This window comes from Antechinus flavipes, chromosome 1 (genome assembly GCF_016432865.1).
Source record: "Antechinus flavipes isolate AdamAnt ecotype Samford, QLD, Australia chromosome 1, AdamAnt_v2, whole genome shotgun sequence".
NCBI classification, from domain to species: domain Eukaryota; kingdom Metazoa; phylum Chordata; class Mammalia; order Dasyuromorphia; family Dasyuridae; genus Antechinus; species Antechinus flavipes.
The window spans coordinates 712,801,817-712,825,130 of NC_067398.1; the positions used below are offsets into that span (position 1 = coordinate 712,801,817).

Genomic DNA, 23,314 nt, shown 5'->3' on the forward strand with positions numbered 1-23,314 from the left:
AAAAAAGAAAATAAGCAAACATTTAGTCATGAGGAGAAGCACTTTAAGGGCCGTTAGCCCCATGAAGGAACATGCTGCTGCAAAGCAGAAAAGCTCGCCTATATGCTAGGAAACAGGGAAGCTCTTCTTGGACCTTCCCCATATTAGAGGTGGCATTTTCAGCATCATTCCATTTGGATCATGATTAAGGCAGCCATCAGTTAGCTCTCTTACACATGGACAGAAAAGGAACATGCACCCCTCCAGAGGCTGGCACTACCTAGAGATGGTACTCAAGAGGCTTCCTTGGGCATATCACCAGGAGGCAGGCTACCAACCCAAAACAGGAACTATAGAAGCTGAAGATTGGTGCCCCATGACTTTCCTAGACCCAGAGACTAAAGCTAAGGTGGCCTGAATAAGCATCGATTTGGGACGATCAGACTGGAAAAAAGGTGTCAAGGTTAGTCCCAACTTCCCTACTACCCAGAGGAGAGGAAGAAAAATACTCATCAGTTAAATGAATTTATTTGTTTCACTCCAATTGCTAAAATTTCTACTAATTCCTATGTTAGAAATAACATCCTGAAGAGTGAATCACTAATCCCAAGATGTGTGCAATAACTGGAAGCCTCTCCTCCACTCATCAAATATAGCTAAGTAGAGGATAGATTTGAACAGCAGAAACTAGACTGGAACCCCATGGCATCACTCTGAGATTGTAGAGGGCAGGGAGAGGACAACATCTGTCCTGAACACATCCTGGTCAGTCATCTGGGGCACATTTTAAATAGCTTCAAAGAATCCTTCCAGCAGCTCCCTTTGTAGTGGCAAAGAATTGGAAAATGAGTAAATGCCCATCATTATGGTTTATGAAAGTAATGGAATATTATTTTCTATTAAAAAAAAGATGAACAAGCTGATTTTATAAAGGTCTGGAAAGATTTACATGAAGTGATGCTGAAGGAAACAAGCAGAATTAGACAAATGCCATATACAGCAAAGCAAGATGGTGCAATAATCTACTATGACAAGACTTGATTCTTCTTATCAGTTCAGGGATCCAAAGCAATCCCAATAAATTCTGGATGGAAAACGTCATTCACATCCAGAGAGAGAACTATGGAGACGGAATGTTTTGATTTTTCTCTCCTAACATAATTTTGTGTGTGTGTAAATGAATGTACAAGAATAATCAAAATAAAAATTTTTACATGTAGCTGGGGAAAATAAAAATAAAATTTAAAAAAGAATTTTTCCCATTCTTCTAATCCAAAACAAAGATGCAATCATTTCTATCAACACATTTACCGAGAATATATTTTATAAATAGTCATAACTGCTATTATTTAAGGCTTGCAAAGCATTTGACTTCATTTGAAAGGGAAATACTATTTATTACAGGTATTTCTATATTTACTCTACTACTGACATAACATGCATAGTAAAAACAATAGCATTTAGAGAGATTTTTTAAAGTTTCCAAAGCACTTAGAAAAATTTCATTTGATTCTCACGGCAATTCTGTAGGTGCTATTATCTTCATTTTACAGCTGAGGAAACTGAGGCAAACAGAGGTCACATGACTTGCTCAGGGTGCCCTGTTTCATTAAGTGTCTGAGGCTGGATTGGCACTCAGCTCTCCCCAATACACCACTATCCACTGTACTATCCAGTCACTCTCTTTGGGAAAGAACTCTACAGTCAAAATTTCAGCCTAAATTTTGCCTCTGAACACCTGTAGATCTCAGACAGGTCCCCTCATTTCCTTGGGCATTAGCAACCTAGTCTGTAAAATAGAAACTGTCAGGCTCCAGGCCGCCTGAGATTCTTCTGAGCTCTAGATCCAAGAGCCTAACCTCTGGCCAAAGCACTTACTAATGTACCTAGGATGCCTATAAGTTACTTCTGCCAGGCCAACAGGGTGAAACTGAAAAAAGAAACAAATGGGAAATAAGCCTTTAAAAGAAATCTCATCAACTAGAGAAGCATTTCAAGAGCTAATTAAGCAGCAGGGGCACCTAATAATAACGGGTACATAGTTTACAAAAGTGTTTTCCTCTCAAGAGCCTTGAGGCAAATCTTAAAACAGCATTTGCACTCCCATTTCACAGATGAAGACGTTGACACTGAGAAAGGAAGAGAGGTCACATCTAAGGGAAGCACAGAGTCTAGAACTCAAGCCTGGACTCTATTAAAAGTCTGGGAGCCACTATAGAGAGGCTCTAGTACTTCTTAGAGAATGGAAGTGAAAGGGTTCATCTGATTAGTCCAGAGCATACAAATTCTGAGCAAGAATCCTCATGGCACCGTGCCCGACAAGTGGCCTCCAGAGCCACTCTTTGCCCTTTGGGACCGCTCATGCTCCCGGGATGGTTTTCCTAACACCAGGCCTCAACTTCCAGCTGCCACCTCTGGTTCTGCTTCGCAGCCAAGACGAGGAGGCCTGATATGCCCTTCCTGGACAGCCCTTCAACCCTTGAGGATGGCAATCCCATCATCCTCCCTGTTTCAGGACAGCCAAGATGCTTCGTTCTGCCAATTGGCTCTCATGTGGCATCAAGGCCTGAAGGCCTTCCTCTGTGCCTGCTATTCTCCCTTGGGCCCTCTCCCCTTATTAACATCTCCCCTCAAATATGTGGCCAGTTGGGGTGAAAACAGGTCAAAAGACAAAGCTCAGAGAGGCTCATCACAGGCTTACGTCACTCCTGATATCTCCATTATTAGCAACAACCAACAAAGATACACAAGGCTTGCCCTGTCACACCCAGTCACCACATGCCACAAAACCAGCCAGGAATCAGCAACTGAAGCAAGCTCCCACTCCCCACACACATTCAGTTCAGGGTCTCCAGAGCACACCCTCCTTCTCTGCTGACACTGCCCTCAGGAGACTGGCTCCCCTCTCTCTCCCTCTCCAGGCTGTCCTCCATTCAGCTATCTCCTGATGATCCCAAAACACAGATCTGACTACGGTCTCCCCTCCTCGATAAATGCCAATGGCTCCCTGGGCCCTCCAGGATCAAACATAAAATCTGTCTGGTATTCCAAGCCCTTGCACCATGGCCGCTTCCAGCCTTGTCCCAGGTACTCTGTGATCCAAAGACAATCCTGCAATCCTGGCTTCCCTTGGCTTCCTCCCAGGCTCACCTCCAGCCTTTCCTTCAGCAGAAAGCCCTTCACCATGCTCCTGAGACTCTTTCTTATTTGCCCGTCCCCCCCCCCACCCCGTCCCCCACCCTCCCGCCTTTTACCTTTCTTTGTACCCCAGGTGATACATTCTTCTCTACATCTGACACTCTCAGACCAATGCAATCCCTCCCTCAGAACTCGTGCCCCCATTATGTGATAACTGCCATATCTAAAGAGGGCTTTAATCAAAGTCTCCGGCACTTTACCTCTGTTCTCCTTGGGATTCATTCAGCTCTTTGAGGTTACAAGTATTATTTACTATCTCCTTGAGATAAGAAAACAGACTCAGGAAGTTCAATGACTTGCCCATAATCACACAGCTAAATGTGAGAGGCAGGATTAGAAGTCAGGCATCCGTCCCTCCCCTCCCAGCCCATTTGTTTTAACTGTGACACGTTGTTGCTTTGCAGCATGCTGAGGGGGACACAGAAGGAGAAAGATCTCTTTCCTCAGAGTTTGAAGCCAAGGGGAAGAAACCACCTTAAGAGCTTTAAAGAGAAGTAAATGTACAAGACAATTAACTGTGGATCCCCACCCAATGAAGGCTCTGGACAGTCAGCCTTAATCCTTAAAAACACTGATGCATGGGAGATATTTTTCTCCCAATGTTTACTCTGAGCATCATTATGCCAAACCTATTAATGCTCTAAACTTATGGGGAACAATGAAAACATCCCGTGATATATGAGGGGGGAGCTGCAGGGCACCCAGCACCAGTTTGCACACTGCATGTCATGTCTCAATGTCACATCTTTCAAGGAGAGAATATGCTCACAAGACCCTGGGCAGGGGGCTGTGTCAAGGAATCCAACCCTGTGGCTTAGAGATATAAAGAAAAGAAATGGAAGTCTGTCAGTTAATGGAATGTTTCTCAAAAGAGAAGAGGAGGAAGTCAATGAAAATCCCCTTCCCCACTATGCCTTGCTACAATCTCCTCTAAGGATTTTCACTGTTTATTTCATTTACAGTAACAGAATAAAGTGGAACAGGTCTTTCAAACTCTTCTGATTTAAGCCTAACATAAAGCAATTTTAAACAGCACAGAAACCAACAAAACCACTACATTTGTGTTTCCAATCCTCATCTGAGTATGCAGGGCTGTAGATAGGGCTCAAGAATAGAGTTAGAAAATCCAGATTCAAAACCCTATTCTGTTTAATGCTGAGTATTTTCAGGCAAGCCACTTCCTGTCTTTGAGCCTCAGTTTCCTCATCTGTAAAATGGGGGTGGGAGGTTATACCCCTTGGCTCAGGGCGAGGTTAACGCTAGCTTTAAATTCATGTTAATCCTATGAAGAATCAGTACATGGCAAATAGGTACTGAAAAGATACCTTTAAAAGCACTTTGACACTTCAGTGCCGTGGAGATCAAAGCAATCTTTCCTCTAAGACATTTTTTTCCCTTACAAAGGATAGCAAATTTTGCTTTCATCCTCATTCTCAAAGAGAAACAAAATTGGTAAAAATGCTCCCAAACAAAATGCGGGCCTTCTCTTTTTTAGACTGCTCTACCCTGGGCACGTTGTATCTTGCCCCAAATGGGCATTTATACCTTTTTAGTGTTTTAGTCTGTGAACATAGTACCTGTGAGACAGAAATCATCACTCTAGTTTCAATGGGAGTCAACATATTACTCTCTGGGCTACCTGGCCTTCTCCAGCCTCACTGTGGTGTGGCCAGCCTGGTCTCATTCCATGTGGACGGATACCAGTCGATTTATATCCAAATCACAATGAACAAATATATTCCTTCATGTATGACAGTTTCAGAATAGAGAATGCAACCTCAGCTACCAATTATAGCTGCAAATGAGCAATAGAGTGGAATGAGACAGCCTGCTGGCTTTGTTAGTATTCGCTCTCCCTCGGGATCCCATGGGGAAAGGAGCGGATCTGATGAAGAGGAGCCCTTGGCTCCTGGTTTATTGTGCTTGCCACCAGCTGTAGACTTCTCATCTCATTAGTTCTTTTAGAATACTGTGGGGGAAGACAGCTGTAGCCGACTTGCTCCTGGGTATTCTGAAGGCTGAATTTGCTATGCACTTTCTGTAATCCTTGGGAAAAAAAGGAAAGCAAATTCACTTGGCCAAGGAAATGTATTTTTAAATGCATTTTCAAATTATGTTTAGAAGCAGAGATCGCTAAGGTGCATTGTGTTTAAATTTTTTTATGATCAAATGTTAATTATATGCTGCCCCAAAGGACTGGCTGGGCAGGGGGCAGAAGGGCCAGAGGAAGCTTTGTAAAGCCCGTCTTATAAGATTAGGTGTCATTTCCCAATTATTCCTTCATTTCTACTCATAATAGAGCCCCAAACATTAAAAAACAAAAATGAGAGACACTGGCAAATTCTGATTAATGCTAATACAACTTTTCTTAACTGAAAAGAGCTATTTATTTGCAAGTGAAAGCTAAGGTTTCCTTTTGAGACCTAATCAAATGGAATAAATAACAAATAAATGGGAACACTTCAATGAAAGACATTCATTAAAATCTCATAAATGTTCTGGGCTGAGATGTGGAGGTTCTACGACCTTTGGGCATGCATTTATTCCTTCATCACTGTACCCCTTGGAAGAAGACGAACTACAAAGAATAGCAGCTCTAAGACGGCCATCCCCCAATGGTAAGGTCCAAAATCAAGTTTGGATTTTGTTTGGACATACCAGATGTGTCAGTCAGTAGACAAGGTCTTACTTTACCACATGCCAGATATTGTACAAAGGGCAAATCACTGAGACAAAAGCAAGAACATGGTCTCTGCCCTTAAGAAGCTCATGTTCTAATGGAGGACACAATAAGCCCCAATTATACACAGACAAGATATATGTCATGAGAGGGAAGGGGGGAAGAAGCACCCCAAGAGGCCTAGAGCAGAAAGTAGGCTCCAAATGACAGAAGCCGGGAAGATCAGGAGGCAGATGAGGAAGAACAGTCCAGCCCTGGGCTCATAGAAAAAACAAAGAGTGTCTCTAGGGAAGAACACCCAGAAGTCCAGGACAAATGAGGCTCTTTATAATCTTCCAGTTTACTGGATGCATGTACAAATGTGTTTCTGAGAAGGGAGCAGGTCTTCATTGGACTCCAAAAGCACAAAGAGTGTGTAGAAGATGCTAAAGTGTGAAAGCACTACAAAGGCAAGAAGGAGGTGGGTTGGGAAAGACTTTAAATGTTCAATGGAAGATTTCATATCCGATCCCAGGGTTTACTGAAGGGAACCAAGGAAATGACTTGCTCAGACCTACATTTTAGGAAAATTATTTTTGGGGTATGAGCAGAACATATGGTGATTGAGGAGACTAAGGGTGGCATTGAGGCAGAAAATCTGAACAACAGATTTTGGGAAGAAATAAGAATACTGTTTTAGAGATGGTGACTAAGTCATCTATAGAAGATTTCCTCCCAGACATCTAGAAGGCAGCTAGAAGCTTATGAAATGAATCTGGAAGTCAGCATACTAAGTGCCAGGCTCTGTGCTAAGTAGCAAAGAGACTGAAGTAAGTCACTGATCTGGGAATCATCTGCCATCTTGATGAAACATCTCAGAAAAATCAGTAAGACATCCACATCCCAGGCATCTAAGACTGAGTCAGATAAGTTGCAATCAACAACACAGGGGCCAGAAGTTCCCTGACTGACTTTGAAACAGGAATGTTTTCCTCTTTTAGTCTCTCGCAGTTTCGTGGACTACAGGGGGCACTGAGACATACCAGGGGAACTGTCCAACAAAGTGCAGCTAATTAAGAGTGTGCTGGACCTTTGAATGTTAAATGACAGTGCTAATTCAGCTGAGCTAATAATTTTCTCTCCACATATTTTGTCACTTTATATTCCTATCAGAATTAGCCCAATAGTTCAAGATCAACCTTATACAATTAGATATTGTAGGAGATAAAAGCAGAAACACCTAAAAAAAATCGTGTTAAAATCAAATTACAACAGTCTCTCTCTCTCTCCCTCCCTCTCCCACTCACACTCTCTCCCTCTCTCTCTCTCTCTCTCTCTCTCTCTCTCTCTCTCTCTCCAAACGAACAAGGAGCTGATGTTGTTGCAAGTGCTAAAGAAAAAGAAACAAGCACAAAGAGGGGACCAGAACAGGGAGGTGGCTGCCAATGCCTGCCTTTATCCATCCCCATGGCAGGGAGCTTGTTTATTCTATGTGGCTAGTGAAGGACAGAAACATGGCCTGTGCACAAATAACTGCCCTGATTTTCTGATGAGATGGTGAGACACAAAATACACATGTGGATAATCATTCTACACTATAACTGTCAGTCTTAATCAATGAACCATTTCCAGAGGGGAAAAAAAAAAGATCTAAAAAAGGTTCCAATGAAGCATTAGGTATCTTTATCATATTAAAATAAAGTCCATTTCCTCTAGATAATTTTGTTTCATATTATAAAACATATATCTTACAATTAAATTAGAACATGCCTGAAGCACTAGTTATGTTCTGCTGTGGCTAGATTTTATTTAACATTAAAAATCCTGTATATCATTGAATATTAGCAAGCTAAGTAATCAGCTGTGACATTCTCAGGCAACTTTTCCATTAAATACTTCAAAACAGAACAGGTCAAAGACTCCTCCCCATCAGCATGTACAAGTGACCTTCCAATCATCAAAGTTAACACTCCAGTTCCTTCCGAGAGGGAACTTCTTCTGAAACACACTGAGTGAATTTTCTTTCTCTATTACAATGAAAGCTACCAGAAATATTTAATGGGAAAGTAAATGAAAAATTGAGCATCTTTTTTTATAACAGGATATAAATTCAACAAACAAACAGTATATGAGATCATCTCTACTAGAGTGAAACTTCAAAGTGATTAGAGAGTCTTGGTACCCTTCTACAAGGTGGGAGCTCTGTTGGGCTTTCAGAAGTTACTCTTAAAATGGAGTTACCCTACAGGAAACTTGTACTTTTTAAAAGAGACAAGATGTTCAAAATCTACTAAGGCATTGCAAGTGCTATTTTTAAAAAATCCCATCCTGTACTGTACTTGGCTGGAAAGAAGATTATTTTTCAAGAGGAAATCTTCATGCAGGCACTTTTTAAACTAATTTGGTTTTAGAAAAGGGAATGTAAAAATAAGAACCAAGCCATACCTTCTTCTAAAAGTGTGTGTGTGTGTGTGTGTGTGTGTGTGTGTGTGTGTATGTGTTTACAAGTAAAATCATGAAAACATTAACTTATTCCAACTACTATAAGCCAACTGTGCTCTCAAATATAAAAAGACATCAGAGTAAAGCTCATACACTTTAAGTCTGCAAATCCCTTGAGAAAGCCTTTCTTCCTTTAATGCTCCCAACAATGATATGACATAAACAGGCCTTACTCCCATTCAGAGGAGGAGGATGGTTTGAAGACTCAGGGATGAAATAAACATGTCGACACTCCAAGGCCAGCAAAGGAAAGGACCAGACCGAGGAAAGGGCTTAGAAAAGTGAAGGAAACAGGTTTTCTTGGGGTTGGCCTGGAGGGAGATCCACAGTGGGAAATGAGGCAGTGACCTGGGAAGGTGGACATATTAAACTCCAGCCCTGGCTTCCAGAACACACATTGAGAGAGCACCTTTCAACATCTGCCAAGTGTTTTGCACGTGGTATCACATTAGCTTCTCACAAATATGCTGGGAAGCTTTACCACTAACTGCTTGAAGACCCAAGGGCTCCTTCTCTGGGCCTCAGCCTTTTCTTCTATAAGGTGGCACATTAGTCTGGCTGTTGCTAACCAGGTAATTCAGAAATTGTGACTACAGTGCATGTTAAAAGTCTATTGTATGTTTAGAAGTATTGCACATGTTTAACCTATATTGGATTACTTGCTGTCTAGAGGAGGGAGGAAGTAAAGATGAAGAGAGAAAAATTTGGAACACAAAGTTTTGCAAGGGTGAATACTGAAAATAACCTTTGTATTTGGAAAAATAAAAGGCTATTTTATACTATTTTTTAAAAGCCTACTGTGAGTAGAGGAAGCCACGACTCTGCAGTCTGCCCACTAGTGCAGTCTTCTCACCAGCTACCCAGCCACCCACTGTACCACTGGCTCTCCACACATGCAAACTTACAGTTTGCACCTTGCACGAAAGTTCCAAGTGAGTTCACAACTTCAATCTTCTGAATGAGGAAAGTCACAGGCTCAAGATGGCCATGAAGAGATCAATTACTACAGAAATGCAAAGTGCTACCTCTTGGTCTCATTTGTCTGAAGCAGGAAACCAGGCCCTGAAACACTACCTAAAAATCAAATATAATTTCATGGTTGCCTTTAGTTAATCATTTGTAAAGTAAGAAACCCTTTTTTCTGCTATCGTGAAAAATTCCAGATCTTTATGTTTTGGGTTTGTTTGTTTTGTTTTGTTTTGTTTTGTTTTGCTGAGGCATTTGGGGTTAAGTGACTTGCCCAGGATCACAAAGCTAGGAAGTATTAAATGTCTGAGGCCAGATTTGAGCTCAGGTCCTCCTGACTTCAGACCAGCACTCTATCCACTGTGCCATCTAGCTGCCCCTTTTATGTTCTTTTTTAATTTAATTTGTTAATTTGTTAAAATTTGTTAAAAGCAAGAATTAAGTGTCCCTAAAGGAATTAGGGATGGAAATATCACACCAGTATTACATAAAGGTTATCTAAAGTTTCCTCCACATTACAACTAGGGGTGAAGACAGCTGCCAATTGCTCTGGGTACTCTATAATGAACTTTCAAACTCCAAATACCTGGGGGGAAGAGGGGAAAGAAATGGGCAATCCTCTTTTTCCCTTTTATTTACATACTGTAAAAAAGCATGTTAAAAACAAAATCCTATACTTCTAGTAGTCACTCTATAATGCAATACACAGCTTCAATAACCCAATGGAAAATGTGTATGTGCACATGATGTAATGCTTACTAGTGACAGCATCTGAAACCAAGAAAACAAACCCTGGCTCCTACTCCCAGTGGGCTTCGTAGGCAAGAGCTGAGCACGGCTCATGGGATTTCTAGCTTGGCCAGATTTGGGTCTTTCCATTTGCAAAGTTCACTCATCTATTTAAAATTAAGACTACCAACAAGTGCTTACTCAGGAATTGCCATTATTCACAAAGGAGAGTGGTCAATGAAAATCTCTACACAAAACCAACCAGAATTTGACTAACCTGAAAATAATAGTTTCATTGGATGATTCAGCCATCTCTCACAAAAGATTACATATTTCATATTTTATACTGATAGTAAAAGGAAAAATGGCTAAGACAAAACAATTCTGATGAGGCCCTGGACAATGACTGCTTAAACACATTATTTACTTAAATATTTTTAAATATTGTTATTATATATATTATATATATATACAATTATATATTAAGTAAATACAAATATTTACTTAAAAGGAAACAGTTACTGAATAAAGTTTGTTATTTGTACTGATTCTTGGTGTTCAATTTTTAAGTTGTAAGAATAAGTTTCTGGTAAAGATGGTTCAGAAAAAAGATACTCCCCGAAGCAGGTATTCTTTTTGTACCCCCTTCCTCCAACATTTGCAACAAACTTGAAAAAGACAGCTAACTATTAGCTAAATCAACTGGTGATGATTTTCTCCTAATTCTACGTCAGTATTAATCATGAAGTTTAGTGAACTCCAGTGAGGTACTGTACATAAACATCCGGGGAATTTTATGAAGAGGAAAAAATCCATTTGAAAAGGGGCTCGGGCTGAAGCAAACAACTCCATGCTTTTCCCACCAGAGGGCACTGTCAAACATCCTCAGGGCAGATCAGGCAAATACATGTCTATCTACCGCTGACAATGATAGAAGCCATAAATCAATGATATTAATCAAATATCATGGGAGTTTTCAAATTTCTTTTTAAAGGAAAATCAAGTTGATCACTCTTCTAGAAAAGTAAACCATTAACTGGTATCAGAAAAGGACAACAAAGGCCCTTATAGAGTTGACCGGAGTCAAGATAAGTCTGGCAATTAAATGATTTTTTTTTTTTTTTGCTGAGGCAATTGAGCTTAAGTGACTTACCCAGAGTCATACAGCAATTAAATAATTTAATTAAATTATTTTTAAATTTAATTTAAAAATTAAATAATTTTTAACAAAAAAAAATCCTCTGCAATTTTATTTTCTTAAATGAGATAACATATGTAAAATACTTTGTATCCCTTAAAGTGCTACATAAATGCTGGATTTTTATTTTCAATATTAAAATTGTAAAAGTATATGGTTTAGGAGTCACAAGTTGTCATCAACTTTGAAAAATAAATTTTTCTGAACTTACCTGTGAACATACATATCACAAGGTTTTAGGGTATTCTAAAAGAAATCTCAGCAACAAAAGAAAAAGTGTCGGTCGCTATGATCCCAATCATAGAAAGACAAAAGTCCTACTCTGAGCTCAAAGTACCCAGAGTTCACTGCAAAGGAGCATAAAATAAATCAAGAAATCAAAGGGGTCATAGATAAAAACCTAAAATTTTGAACCAAAACCACACCAGTGGCTAAAGACCAGAAGCAAGAGTTAGGGCCTGTAACCTGGGCCAAAGCCTATCATTTGGTGCTGTTTTTTGGTCATTTCAGTTTTCTTGGCAAAAACACTGGAATGATTTGCCATTTCCTTCTCCAGTTCTTTTGACAGATGAGGAAACTGAGGCAAAGAGGTCACTAAAAATATTTTAGTGACTGGCCAAGGATCAAACACCTACTAACTTGAACTAGTCTTCTTGATACCAGAGCTGACACTGGTATTCACAAAGCCACCAAGTTGCCCTTCCAATACCATTTGTGTTTCTTCCATTTAGGCCTTGGAATCTCAAGGGGGAAAAGCCACTAATAGCTACATCAAAAGTTGCTGTTTACAAAGTTCTCAATGTTTTCCAAATGAAGGAGTAAGGCCTATGTTGCCAATGACTCTTCCATCTCAAAATCAAGTCCATGACATTCTGGGGCATTCTACAAGCCTTGGAAAGCAAATCTGGTTTCAATTTCTTGGGGTTTTTGCTGTTCTCATTTTCTTTCAAATTAGTTTTCCCCAATGGCAGGTTCTCTGATCAGATTGGGTGGACACTCCTGCCCGCACTTTAAAGACTCTCCCTCTCCTGGGAAGTGATTTTTGTATACAAACCATGTAAAGCTACTTAGACAAAGTGCTGGGGATGATTAAAAGGGCCAGGTTCAAATATATACTTTTAAAAAAGCAGAAGCATATGGCAAAAGAACTGTTTGTGTACATTCTGGAAATGAGTTGGAGGTTAGGCATGTGCTTTTCATCAGAACCTCTAAAGATCTCCCAATTTTCTATTTTGGTTACATATCAATTACAACTTTTGAAATGAAAATCTTACAAAACTTCACATTCTGGCATGGAATGCTGTCAACCTTGAATCAAATTCTATTTTCATCTAAGCAAAAACCTTAGATATTCTTGCATTTGACATAAAACTACTTGGTCAGTTGCAAATGATGCTAAGGTCTGTGGAAATAAAACAGCCTAAATACACAGGGCCCGCCACATGTGCCCCAGGCGCCTGGCAAGCACGAGATGCTCAGGGCCAGATCACTGACAGAATGCGCACCCTGTCCCTTCCTTCTTGGGCTATCGGGAGCTCTGCGAGTAACGCTCCGAACGCCATCCAAAGTCTTGGCCCGCAGGTTGGTGCTGCTCGCTCTTTAGCAGAACAAGGCTCTGCATGACAAGTCTGATCATGGCAGCGCTGGAAGTGGGCACCAAACCAGAAAGGAGCAACTGACAAAGAAGCCCCAGCTCACTGCCCTCGTCTCAGGGAGCATCAGCGCCTTCTGACCTCTTGACAATCAAGGAACACCCGAAAGAGCAGTCAGGCATCCAGAGCCTCAGAACAAGGGTTTAGGAACCTGGAGGCCCACAGACACACATCTGTCATCTCATGGTCTTCACAAGCCCCTGGGGTCTGTTGCCCTCCTTTCTTCCTGGCCCTCACTCACACATCTTCCCTTCAGACCCTCAATAATCCAACCAACCTGGATTGGCCACCAACTCTTTCCAGAAATGGGCAGCCCCTAAGTACCTCCCCCAAGCTGTGCCCTCCACCAAGACTCGTTCTTTGACTGGCAGATGCTGGTCAGCTCCAGTTCTGCTTAGCTACCCCTTCTTTTAAAAAAGCCTTCCCTGATCCAGCTACCTACTACTTAACCATCCACTCCCCCTCCTCATGTATTCCCACATCACTTGATCCAATCTGAACTTTGCCCTTCTCAGCTTTCATCATGCTCATAGATAATACTTCCTACCTCCCATCCTTCTTCCTCCAACCCCCAGAATCTCAGATATTAAGGATAAAACCTGCCTTGATTTGCCTTTTGAGTTTACTAAGCACCAGGACAGGTTGCCACCTATTAGAGGTGCTTAATAAACGGGAAACATGTGGGGATAAACAAGAGGACCCCAATGAGGGATTCAGGGTCACAAGCTACCGAATATCAACCCCAGAATTAGAACCTAAATTTTCTAGTTCCTCCAGCTGGTCTTTCTAAGACCTCTTGATAACTTAAGCACTTTCCCAAGTACTATACACACATAACCTATCACCTGATTCTCACAACCCTGTGATTTAATAGTACAACTATGCAATTATTACTCCTATTTTATAGATGAGGAAAATTAAGGTTAAATGAAGTCAAAGGATTAGCCTGAGGACATTTTAAGCCAATCAACTGATCAAAAAAACATTTACTAAGGGCCTACTGTGTGCCTGGCACAATATTAAAGTATCCGGAGGCCACAGCTACCAGAGTCCCTGAGTTTCCAAATGCCATTACAGATCCAAGGTGAAAAGTCTTAAATGCTCCCAGGATCACAGGATTCTGGACTATCTCAAGCCTTTACCCTTTATAGAAAGGTGGTTTAAAAAAAAAAAAAACCAACATGAAAACAAAAATAGAAACCCAAACACCTAAGGGCTAGGGGAAGGATTAAGCTGGGCTGGGTTCCAAGAGAAGGTATCCAAAATACACACGGTGATGCACAAAACCACCCCCATAACAAAGACACTCTGGGACACCAGCAGGGCCGATTTCCTTTTCTTCGGCACCAGCAGGATAATGGGCTTCTAAGTTCAAAGGAGTCCACAAATACCACGATTTGAACTAAAACCTTCGTAGCTACTTTTTTCATTGGATTCATCTGCAATTGCAGAAAATAACCACAAGGTGGAGTGAAATGAGTTAAACTAAGTCCTGGTTTCTTTAAATTCTTAAAACACTGTCAGTAACATTTCAGTTTTCAAAGTGCTTGTGAAGCACTTCATACATATACTATTTGAGCTTCCTATTGCCTCCTTAATATACTAAATACCATCAGGCTACCACTGTCCTACAATTTAAATATTCTGCTATTACTGATCACCTAGTTCATCAGGCGAAAAGGGCGCCTAAGTTTCTTGAGATCAGGAGCTGTGCACCCCAAAACTGACCCGGGGGTAAGACAGAAAAGAACAGGGATCAAGAACGGGGGCCCAGAAGAAATTTCTGGTCCAGGCCAGGCCTACCAAGTCTTCCTCTCGGAATACAGCTTAGGCCAAGCCCTTCTTAAAGTGCACCCAGATCTGTCACCGCTCTGGAACTCATTCTGACAAACTGATGGCAGCTCCCCATCGATGCTTCCCCAACAGCCCAAACCAGATTAAAATGTACTTGGGAAATGTTTAACAAAATAAATAACAATGCACTGCGACCTAGATAATGTCTATTTGTGGTCCTCTGAGTCAGTATGAAACCTGCAGGGCTTTCTCTCCATTTGAGTTGGATAGGCCTGCTCTCATCTATGGCACACACCAAGATCAGCTTACTCTTCCTAAAGTCAAAGTCTGCCCTGCCCTCTGTCAACCAATGGGCTAGGACCTCAGACCAACCCCTCTGTCCAAACTCTGGGCTCTGCCCAAACCCACTCACTCTAACTGAACCCGACATGCCAGTGGCGTTCCTACTTTTGTACCTTTGTCCGGCTCATTTCTGTCTGGCTCTCCTTGTGATCTCAAAATCTCCCCTTTTCTCACGACCTTCCCACCAACATCCTCCACATCTCGGGTCACTTCTCAGAGTGAAAGCTTGACATCCTCCAAAGTCAGTGTGGAGGCTACCTGGTGCTCCTCAAGTGTCGATGGGAAGTCCTGGCCCACCAGGAACAATAACACCAGGCCTCCCATCTGGAGACTAGCCTAGTCAGACGGCTTCATCACTCCCAGGAAACATCACGAGCATGAAGACGGGCCAAAACTGACACCATCCCCCACCTCTGAGGTTTGGGGTTTATACTTCCCCAAATATCGCCACGAGGACCTGCCCAGGGGTTTGATAAACACAGGATACTTGGCTGGGGTTTCCTGTCCAATCCTCCTACCACTAGCTGGTATCAGAAATGACCAGGCATGGTAAACATCTCCTGAAATCAGGTTCGGATCCTCTGTAACTGATCATCCCTAGATAAGTTCCTCTGCCAGCACGCCGGTTCCTAGCAGCCACTCTCCAAGCACAGGGGCCCAAAGACCCCAGCTCAGGGGGCCTTCTTTGGCTCTGGGACCATGCACTCACTCCAGTGTGCCTCTGTTCTTAGGAAACACCAAACTTCAAGTCATGCAAAGTAGAGCCAGCCCCACCCCACTCACAAAAGAGGTGGAGATCCCTGCTCAAGACGTTTCCCAGAATATTCCAGCAGGAAATATCACAACATCCATTTTCTTGAGTTGGTTTCTGTTTAGTTCAAGATCATGGAATAAAACAAGACCAAAAATAGAAATAGAAGAGGACTGTAGGTCTTCAATTGGCTTAGGCCTACTTGGGGGAAGGAATGACAAAAAGGAAGCCTCCGATTCCCAGGCTTCAGCACTCTAAAGTTAGCAAGAAAGGAGCTTCAGTAAATCATTTGTTGTTATTTTAAAAGTCCAGGGATTTCCACCAAAAACAAATTGTGTCCAGTTTAAGTCAGATGTATCAGATCGACAAGGTTAGGGTAAAAGCAATAAACAGGCCATCTGAAAACAAAGCTCACTGAAAAGGAATGTAATATTGTGCCCATCAAAGGTACGGTTTTCTACAGGAAAGGGAGGCCCTCTGAGGGCATCTTCATGTACCATCTGACAAATGGGCCAGTTCTTCAAACTGCTGATGTCCCTCCAGAGTCCCACCAATCCGGAATGGATGAGTGTTCCCACTTTAGTAAATAAATGTGTCACTGAAAAGCTCTACATCAATTATTTCTTGATGCTTCAGTCCCTCTTCAAAGGCATTAAGAAACTCTGAAGCAAGTCCTTTTCTAAGGTAAATAACTATTTCCCTAATCAGCTTTTAATATTCAGATTTTGACAATTTTATACTTTTAAAAAGGAGAATCCCCCACAGATCCCAGTGAAGCTCCATAAAAAGCTAAAGAAGGGGAAAATAAGGAAAACACACACACACACACACACACACACACACACACACACACACACACACACACACACACTCTTTATGGCTGTGTATCTAGGCCACAGTCTGAGGCCAGAGGCCTACATGAGATAAAATGCCAAAGACAAGCAGGTAGTATTTCCTACAATAAGATAGCCCCTGAGAATAAAGCCCCCTTACTTACTGCAGGTTCTACTTGACTTCGGTCTGCAATATCGATATGAACAACTTCAACCGTCTTCCATGTGTTAGGATCTAAATTATGTACCTGCAGAGGAAGAAAAGAATAAGACCTGTTGAGTATCCATATGAAGCAAAAAGATCTCAAGTACCAAGCGATCTTTACCTCTATTCTACATTTTATGGGCAATGAAAAACCTAAATAATCATTTCATTAATTAAGCTATTGGTTTTGAAACTTGGCAGGTCCTCCTGTATGTGCCAAGATGTGTGTGGCAGCCCTGTTTGTAGTGGCTAGAAACTGGAAAATGAATGGATGCCCATCAATTGGAGAATGGCTGGGTAAATTGTGGTATATGAATGTTATGGAATATTATTGCTCTGTAAGGAATGACCAGCAGGATGAATACAGAGAGGCTTGGAGAGACCTACATGGACTGATGCTGAGTGAGATGAGCAGAACCAGGAGATCATTATACACTTCGACAACGATATTGTATGAGGATGTATTCTGATGGAAGTGGATTTCTATGACAAAGAGACCTAACTGAGTTTCAATGGATAAATGATGGACAGAGACAGCTACACCCAGAGAAGGAACACTGGGAAACGATGTGAACTATTTGCATTTTTGATTTTCTTCCCGAGTTATTTTTACCTTCTGAATCCAATTCTCCCTGTGCAACAGGAGAACTGTTCGGTTCTGCAAATATGTATTATATCTAGGATATACTGCAACATACTTAACATATATAGGACTGCTTGCCATCTTGGGGGGGGGGGGGGAGGTGAAGGGAGGGAGGGGAAAAAACGAAACATAAGCGAGTGCAAGGGATAATGTTGTAAAAAATTACCCTGGCATGGATTCTGTCAATACAAAGTTATTATTAAATAAAATAAAATTTAAATTAAAAAAAAGAAGAAAAAGAAACTTGGAAGGTCCTCAAGCCCTCTTGTATTTTGTCCTTATGCAACTTAAGTCTCCAAATGGTGAAGGCAATGCTGATGAATACAAGTGATCATTGTTCCACATTTTTCAAGAGACTCTTAGTGGTCCTTTACAAAATGTCAAGGACATACAAAATGCAATCTTAAAACCAGTGGCTTTGACTGACCTTTCAAGCTGAGAAAGAAAATGATTTAAATACACTTCATAAAAATTTGCCTCCTACCCATCCTTTAGGGTAGGAGTGGGGAAAGAAGAGGCTAAGGTGCCACACAGTGAAATAATGCATATTATTCCCGATCTGATCAGACTATAATGCATATATAAGACATGGTGTCAAGGTACTTTGCTAACCTGTTTTAAAGGGAAAAAAAAAGAAAAAAGAAAAAGAAAATTGTTATAATGGAATGCTCCCTGGGTAGAAATGAGGACACATATTTGAAGATGAATTTTATAAAAAAAAAAAAATCAATGCAATTTTTTAAAAATCTAAGTACCATTCACATGATCTAATTTAGTTAGCAAAGTCTCTTTTACACTGCAGAAATTGGCAACAGAAAAATTTAAAGCCAACAGCCCATTTACAGAGAAACAACTCGAGACCAATTTGATTTCTCAGCTCAAGAATAAAAAGTGATGAAGACTGGAGAGACTTTGGACTGGGGCTAGGACAATCCAGATTCAAATTTCATCCTTCCACAAAGGAAGGGTACTAAACCCAGCAACCAAGGATACCATTGCTCAGATGTGAGACTTGCCAAACTCAGTATCCTCATCTACAAAATGAGGATGATAATATAATAGCTGTGATAATATTTGTAGAAAGCTTCAAGAACCCAAGTTACTATACAAATGCTACTGAGCCTGAATAATCATAATCACCACCACCACCACCACCCAACCACCCCCTTGCAGAGCAGTTTTCAATGCATTGCTAAAAGTTCCCTCTCCTAATGAAATTAGAGACGGCAAGGGGAGGGAGGTGTAAGAAGAGGGATGTTCTAAATAACATTGATTCCTGGATGCCTAGTTCTGAGAATGCCCCATCATTGTAAACATCCCCACAGGACACTGAGAAAGCTCCTAATGAACCCTTTTAATGCGAGGCTATTTTGGTTCAAGACAGAATCTGAACCATTATGAATTTACCTTAAAATGAAACAACAGCCTTCTGAAAGCATCTGCAAATAAGATGTCACCAAGGAACAAAAACAAACTTTGGGCAAGCAGCCCGGGCAGAGGCTAAGTGCTAGTTTGGGAGTCAGATAAGCTAGACTCAAATCCCTGCTGTAAGTTCTTAGACAAGTCACTTAATTGTTGTGGCCTGCCTCCTTACTCTGAAAAAGGAGGCGATTGCTAAAATGAGTTTTGAGGACCCTTCCAGTTTTAAATCTATGCTTCAGTGAAATAGAGACCTCATTAAAGTCAAAATTTGAAAAGAAGCTTTTCAAATGATTCCTCGACCTCTGAACTAAGAGGGACATTAGACCCCGCCTCGATCTAATCTGAAGCCCAGCTATGTCCAGGACTTCTGACTGCCCTTCTAAGTCTGGAGTTTCCCAAGTTTCAATACCAGCTTCTTCTTAATGAGACTCTATAAAAAAGCCCCATTTGGGATTAGAATGCTCAAGACAATGCCTATGGGGGCAGAGTGGATACACTTCCTAACAGTGGAGGGGAGGAGGGGAGGTTTCTTTTTTAGCCCCCACCCCTCTCACTCTAGTAATACCATTTCATTCATGATCACTCACCCCTACAATTCTGCATCAACAGTACATTGGCACTTGCTTATTACCAACGGAGTTCTCTCAAAAACTCTCATCTATCTCTAAGAAGTTAATTATTAAATCTCTGAGGACTAAATGACTGTTCTTGGGCTTGCTATGATCAGTTCTGAGGATAAAGAGACGACTTTCCCAGACAGGGAGTGGAGCACAGTCAGGGCTGGGTAGACTGGGGCCTGGGGGATTCATGGAGAGAAGCCTCCCAGCAAGTCCTTCGCCTCCGCTGCCTCCTCTCCCAGCATGCCTCTTGGCTATGTGACCAAATATTCAAGCCTCCCTCAGAGAACAGAACACCGAGGAAGCCGAGGCAAATTAGTTTGCTGCTTCCTCGCCTCCTTGGTCTTCTGCAAGAGAAGATGGGAATCAGGGCTAAGACACAGCTGTAGATTAACCCACAAATCATGAGGCCTGGTGGAATCGGTGCTGGACTTGGGGTCGGCTTGCTGTAAGAACACCCTATGGGAACCTTGCCAGGCTATGCAAATGTAAGGGATGACAATAAAGCAGTAATTGTCTATGGCTTAGGACAAATCTCCAAGTCCACCCTGAGCTAAAAGTGAAGAAATGGCAAGCAGGTATGCTAGCTCTGGTAACAACCGGAGCCCTCTCAAACACTCTGCAAGCCTCCTCTCACCCTTAATTCCAAATTAGGGCCTCTAGGTAGTAATATCCCCATTTTACAGATGAGAAAAACAAGGCTCAGAAAGGGAAGTGCTTTGCCACTAAAAACAACAGAGCCGAGGCCACGGCCATCCTGACTCTCGGATCAGTGTTCTAGCAGCTCTGCTTTGTCTCTTCCCCATGCGCCCTCCCATAATGCCCATGTCATAATAAAGACTCCCTGAAGTAGCAGGGAAACAGCTGAGACTTACATTTTCTATTGTTCCCAAGTCTGGTTTGTGCCAGGTTTCAATTTTTATGAAGAAGTCATCTTTCATATATTCATTCTGTGAAAAATACAGCAAAAGGACACTCATTGATCTCGCCACTTTCTTGGTATTGCCATCTCGTTTTGTTTCACATCCAAAAATTTCAATCAACCCGAGCCTCCCTGAGCAGCCTCTGGACAGATCTAAGTCTCTGCCGCTGAGCCTGTAAACTCATCTCATTAGTGGCCAGCCCCAAGTGAACAAGAAGGACTTCTTCTCAGATGGCCAGCTTCCTACACTGCACAGCCTTCAAGCTGCTTTCCAGACTCTCAGGTCCCCATTTTTCCTGAGGCGTGTGCGAGGGCTACACACCAGGGTTAGGACCGAGGGGGCGGCTGAAGGCATGGTCAGGAGAAGGCCAGGACCACCAGGAAGTGAGGGGTAGGGTAGGACAGTCATGCGGTAGAAGCCATGCAGCAGTGGGCAGTAACAAGCAGAGGAAAGCAATGGGTAGAAAGCAACAGTACAGGGATTAGAAATCAAAAGAACATGACATAAAATGAACCGTTTACTCACCGTCACAACTGAGGCACAATGGATCGGCGGGCAAAGAAAGGGGAGAAATTTCAGAATTTATTAATCTGAATAAAAAACAACCCAACCTAATGATTTCATATCACAAACATTATCCTATCTGCACACAAAACATTTAGTAGCTGAGATCAGGATACTGATTTCTATACAAGTACTGAAATTCAGTACTTTTAATTTTTAATTTTTGAAATCTGCAAAGAGATAAAATAAAAATTCAATTCATAAAGATAACTGCAAATGGATTAACTTGAAAATAGAGATCTTTATATGAACTGATGCAAAGTGACATGAGCAGAACCAAAACATTCTACACAGAAACTACAACACTGTAGGATGATCAGCTGTGAATAACTTAGCTATTCTCAGCAATACAATATTATAAGACAATTCCAAAGGGTTCATGATGAAAAATGTCTTCAGAGAAAGAACTGATCAGTGCAGACTTTTTAAACTTGTTCTTTTTTTCTCAGTCTGTGTTTTTCTTAGCAACATAGCTAATATGTTTTGTTTTACAGGACTGCACATGTATCATCTATAAGATTGCTTGCCTTCTGAAGAAGGAAGGAGGGAAGGGTAGAAGAAAATTTGGAACTCAAAAGTATAAAAAGCAAATGTTAAAACTTGTTTTTACACATAATTGGAATAAATTGTTTTAATTTCACTTTAAAAAAAAAAGAAAATGCAAGCCTTATTTAAAGGAGTCATAACAAAACATAAAAGTTTGAGAATCTGACATTTCCCCATCATATTATATTACCCGATCAAAATAGCAAGAAATAACAGGAAAAAAATGGCCCAGCATTTCTAGTCTGTGGAGTGGGTATGATTTTTATTTCTTATTTGCCTTTTTCTCTAGGAGCATTAGAATATGAACAAAGTCCTCTTCCTGGCATCTGTGGCTAGGAATCTGATCCTTCAGAGAGTTCAGTTAATATCGGCAATAACAACAAAACTACGAAGGAATAGCTTCCATTACCTAGATCAACAAAGTTCTGTGACTCCAGTAGTTCTCAAAGTGAGATCCAGGAACTGCAGGTCCCCAAGACCCACCCAAGGGGACTGGAAGGTCTGAAGTGTTTTTATAACAACACAATGTTGTTTAAATTTCTAACATGGTAAAATGTCAAAAAGATTAAACTCAAAATAAACAAAAGATTTTTTGGGGGGTCTCCAATAATTCTTAAGAGGCATTTGAGAGCCACTGTTTTAAAGCCCAAGGTGTCCCCATTAGGCTGGTCTAACTGGCTCAGGGATTAATCAGTGTGACAGAGGGAACAGGAAGACTCTGCAGGGTGATTTCTAGCTACTGGGAGCGAAGTTATTCACTAGTATCACAGAAAACGGGGAGGAAGAAGCAGCTGATGGGGGTCCATGCTTACTTGTTCTACAGTAGGGATATGCATTCCAGGCTTTCTCATGAAATACCAAAGAGCCCTCAGGAGCAATCATCCTGACAAACCCAGGAACTTTACTGTGAAGAATAAAATAATGAACACAATTTTAGCCACTCCATCGACTGCCCGTTAGAATCTTTAATCAAAAATTATTATATTGAACAAGCTGTATAAAACTAGATTTCATGATTTTTCAATATTAAAGCAATTACATAAAAAAAGGAAAGCAAACATGAAAATAAATGACATCATTAAAAGTACAATGAATAGGAAGATGACTTCATATAAATAGAAGTAGTTCCCGGTTTTAAGGCTACCTACCTAAAGTTTGATCTTACCCTTACTCAAGGGCCAAGTGAAGGCTATGCAACTCATAAAATTAATTATATTAACACCATCCCATACTCAGAACACTACTTCTTAATGGAGAGGCATTTCAGAATAATAAAAAGTATTTCTCCAAGGTTATGAAAGGAAAGTGGACAAAGAGGCTTCCAGGTTATTTTTTTGAGAATTTAGACAATAGATGAAATGATAAAAGATATGTGGATGATATTGCTAAAATAAATAGTGTGCAGATCATTCTTGGATCCTTCTAAGGTCAAAAGTGGCCTGGTCCCTGTGTAAGAAGTTCAAATACTGAATATCTAGCCAGGGTTAGGGGATAAGGAGGGCACAAGAGAAGGATTACTAGCTGGGGGGAGGGGAGAGAAGCAAACATCCAGATGTATCACAGTCAGAATGGGGATGGGATTCAAGGTTCTACCTCTCTTCCCTTCCATCTATCCTAACCTCGGTGGTAGCCATAAAACATAATGAGCCTATGGTACAGTAAGAGAGGATAAGGAGCTACTACCTTAGAAATACGGATGGGAAGAACAGTATAAGAGAAGGGGAAAAAAAAGATGAGAAAGACAAGGGCTTCATCCTGGGCCAGCAGTTAACAGACAACACTTGTCTCCTC

The 23,314-nt window shown here is 41.2% G+C and overlaps 1 protein-coding gene across 1 annotated transcript in view; it reads right to left on the bottom strand.

Annotated features, from left to right (window-relative positions):
* Positions 1 to 23,314, bottom strand: part of PITPNB (phosphatidylinositol transfer protein beta) — a 73,166-nt gene that overhangs the window by 23,900 nt on the left and 25,952 nt on the right. The window contains exons 4-7 of the mRNA XM_051973037.1: positions 22,336 to 22,427; positions 20,939 to 20,946; positions 20,366 to 20,440; positions 16,768 to 16,851 (exon numbers count right to left, since the gene is read on the bottom strand). Of these exons, the coding sequence (XP_051828997.1) occupies positions 16,768 to 16,851; positions 20,366 to 20,440; positions 20,939 to 20,946; positions 22,336 to 22,427 (259 nt within the window). The remainder of the gene's footprint in view (positions 1 to 16,767; positions 16,852 to 20,365; positions 20,441 to 20,938; positions 20,947 to 22,335; positions 22,428 to 23,314) is intronic.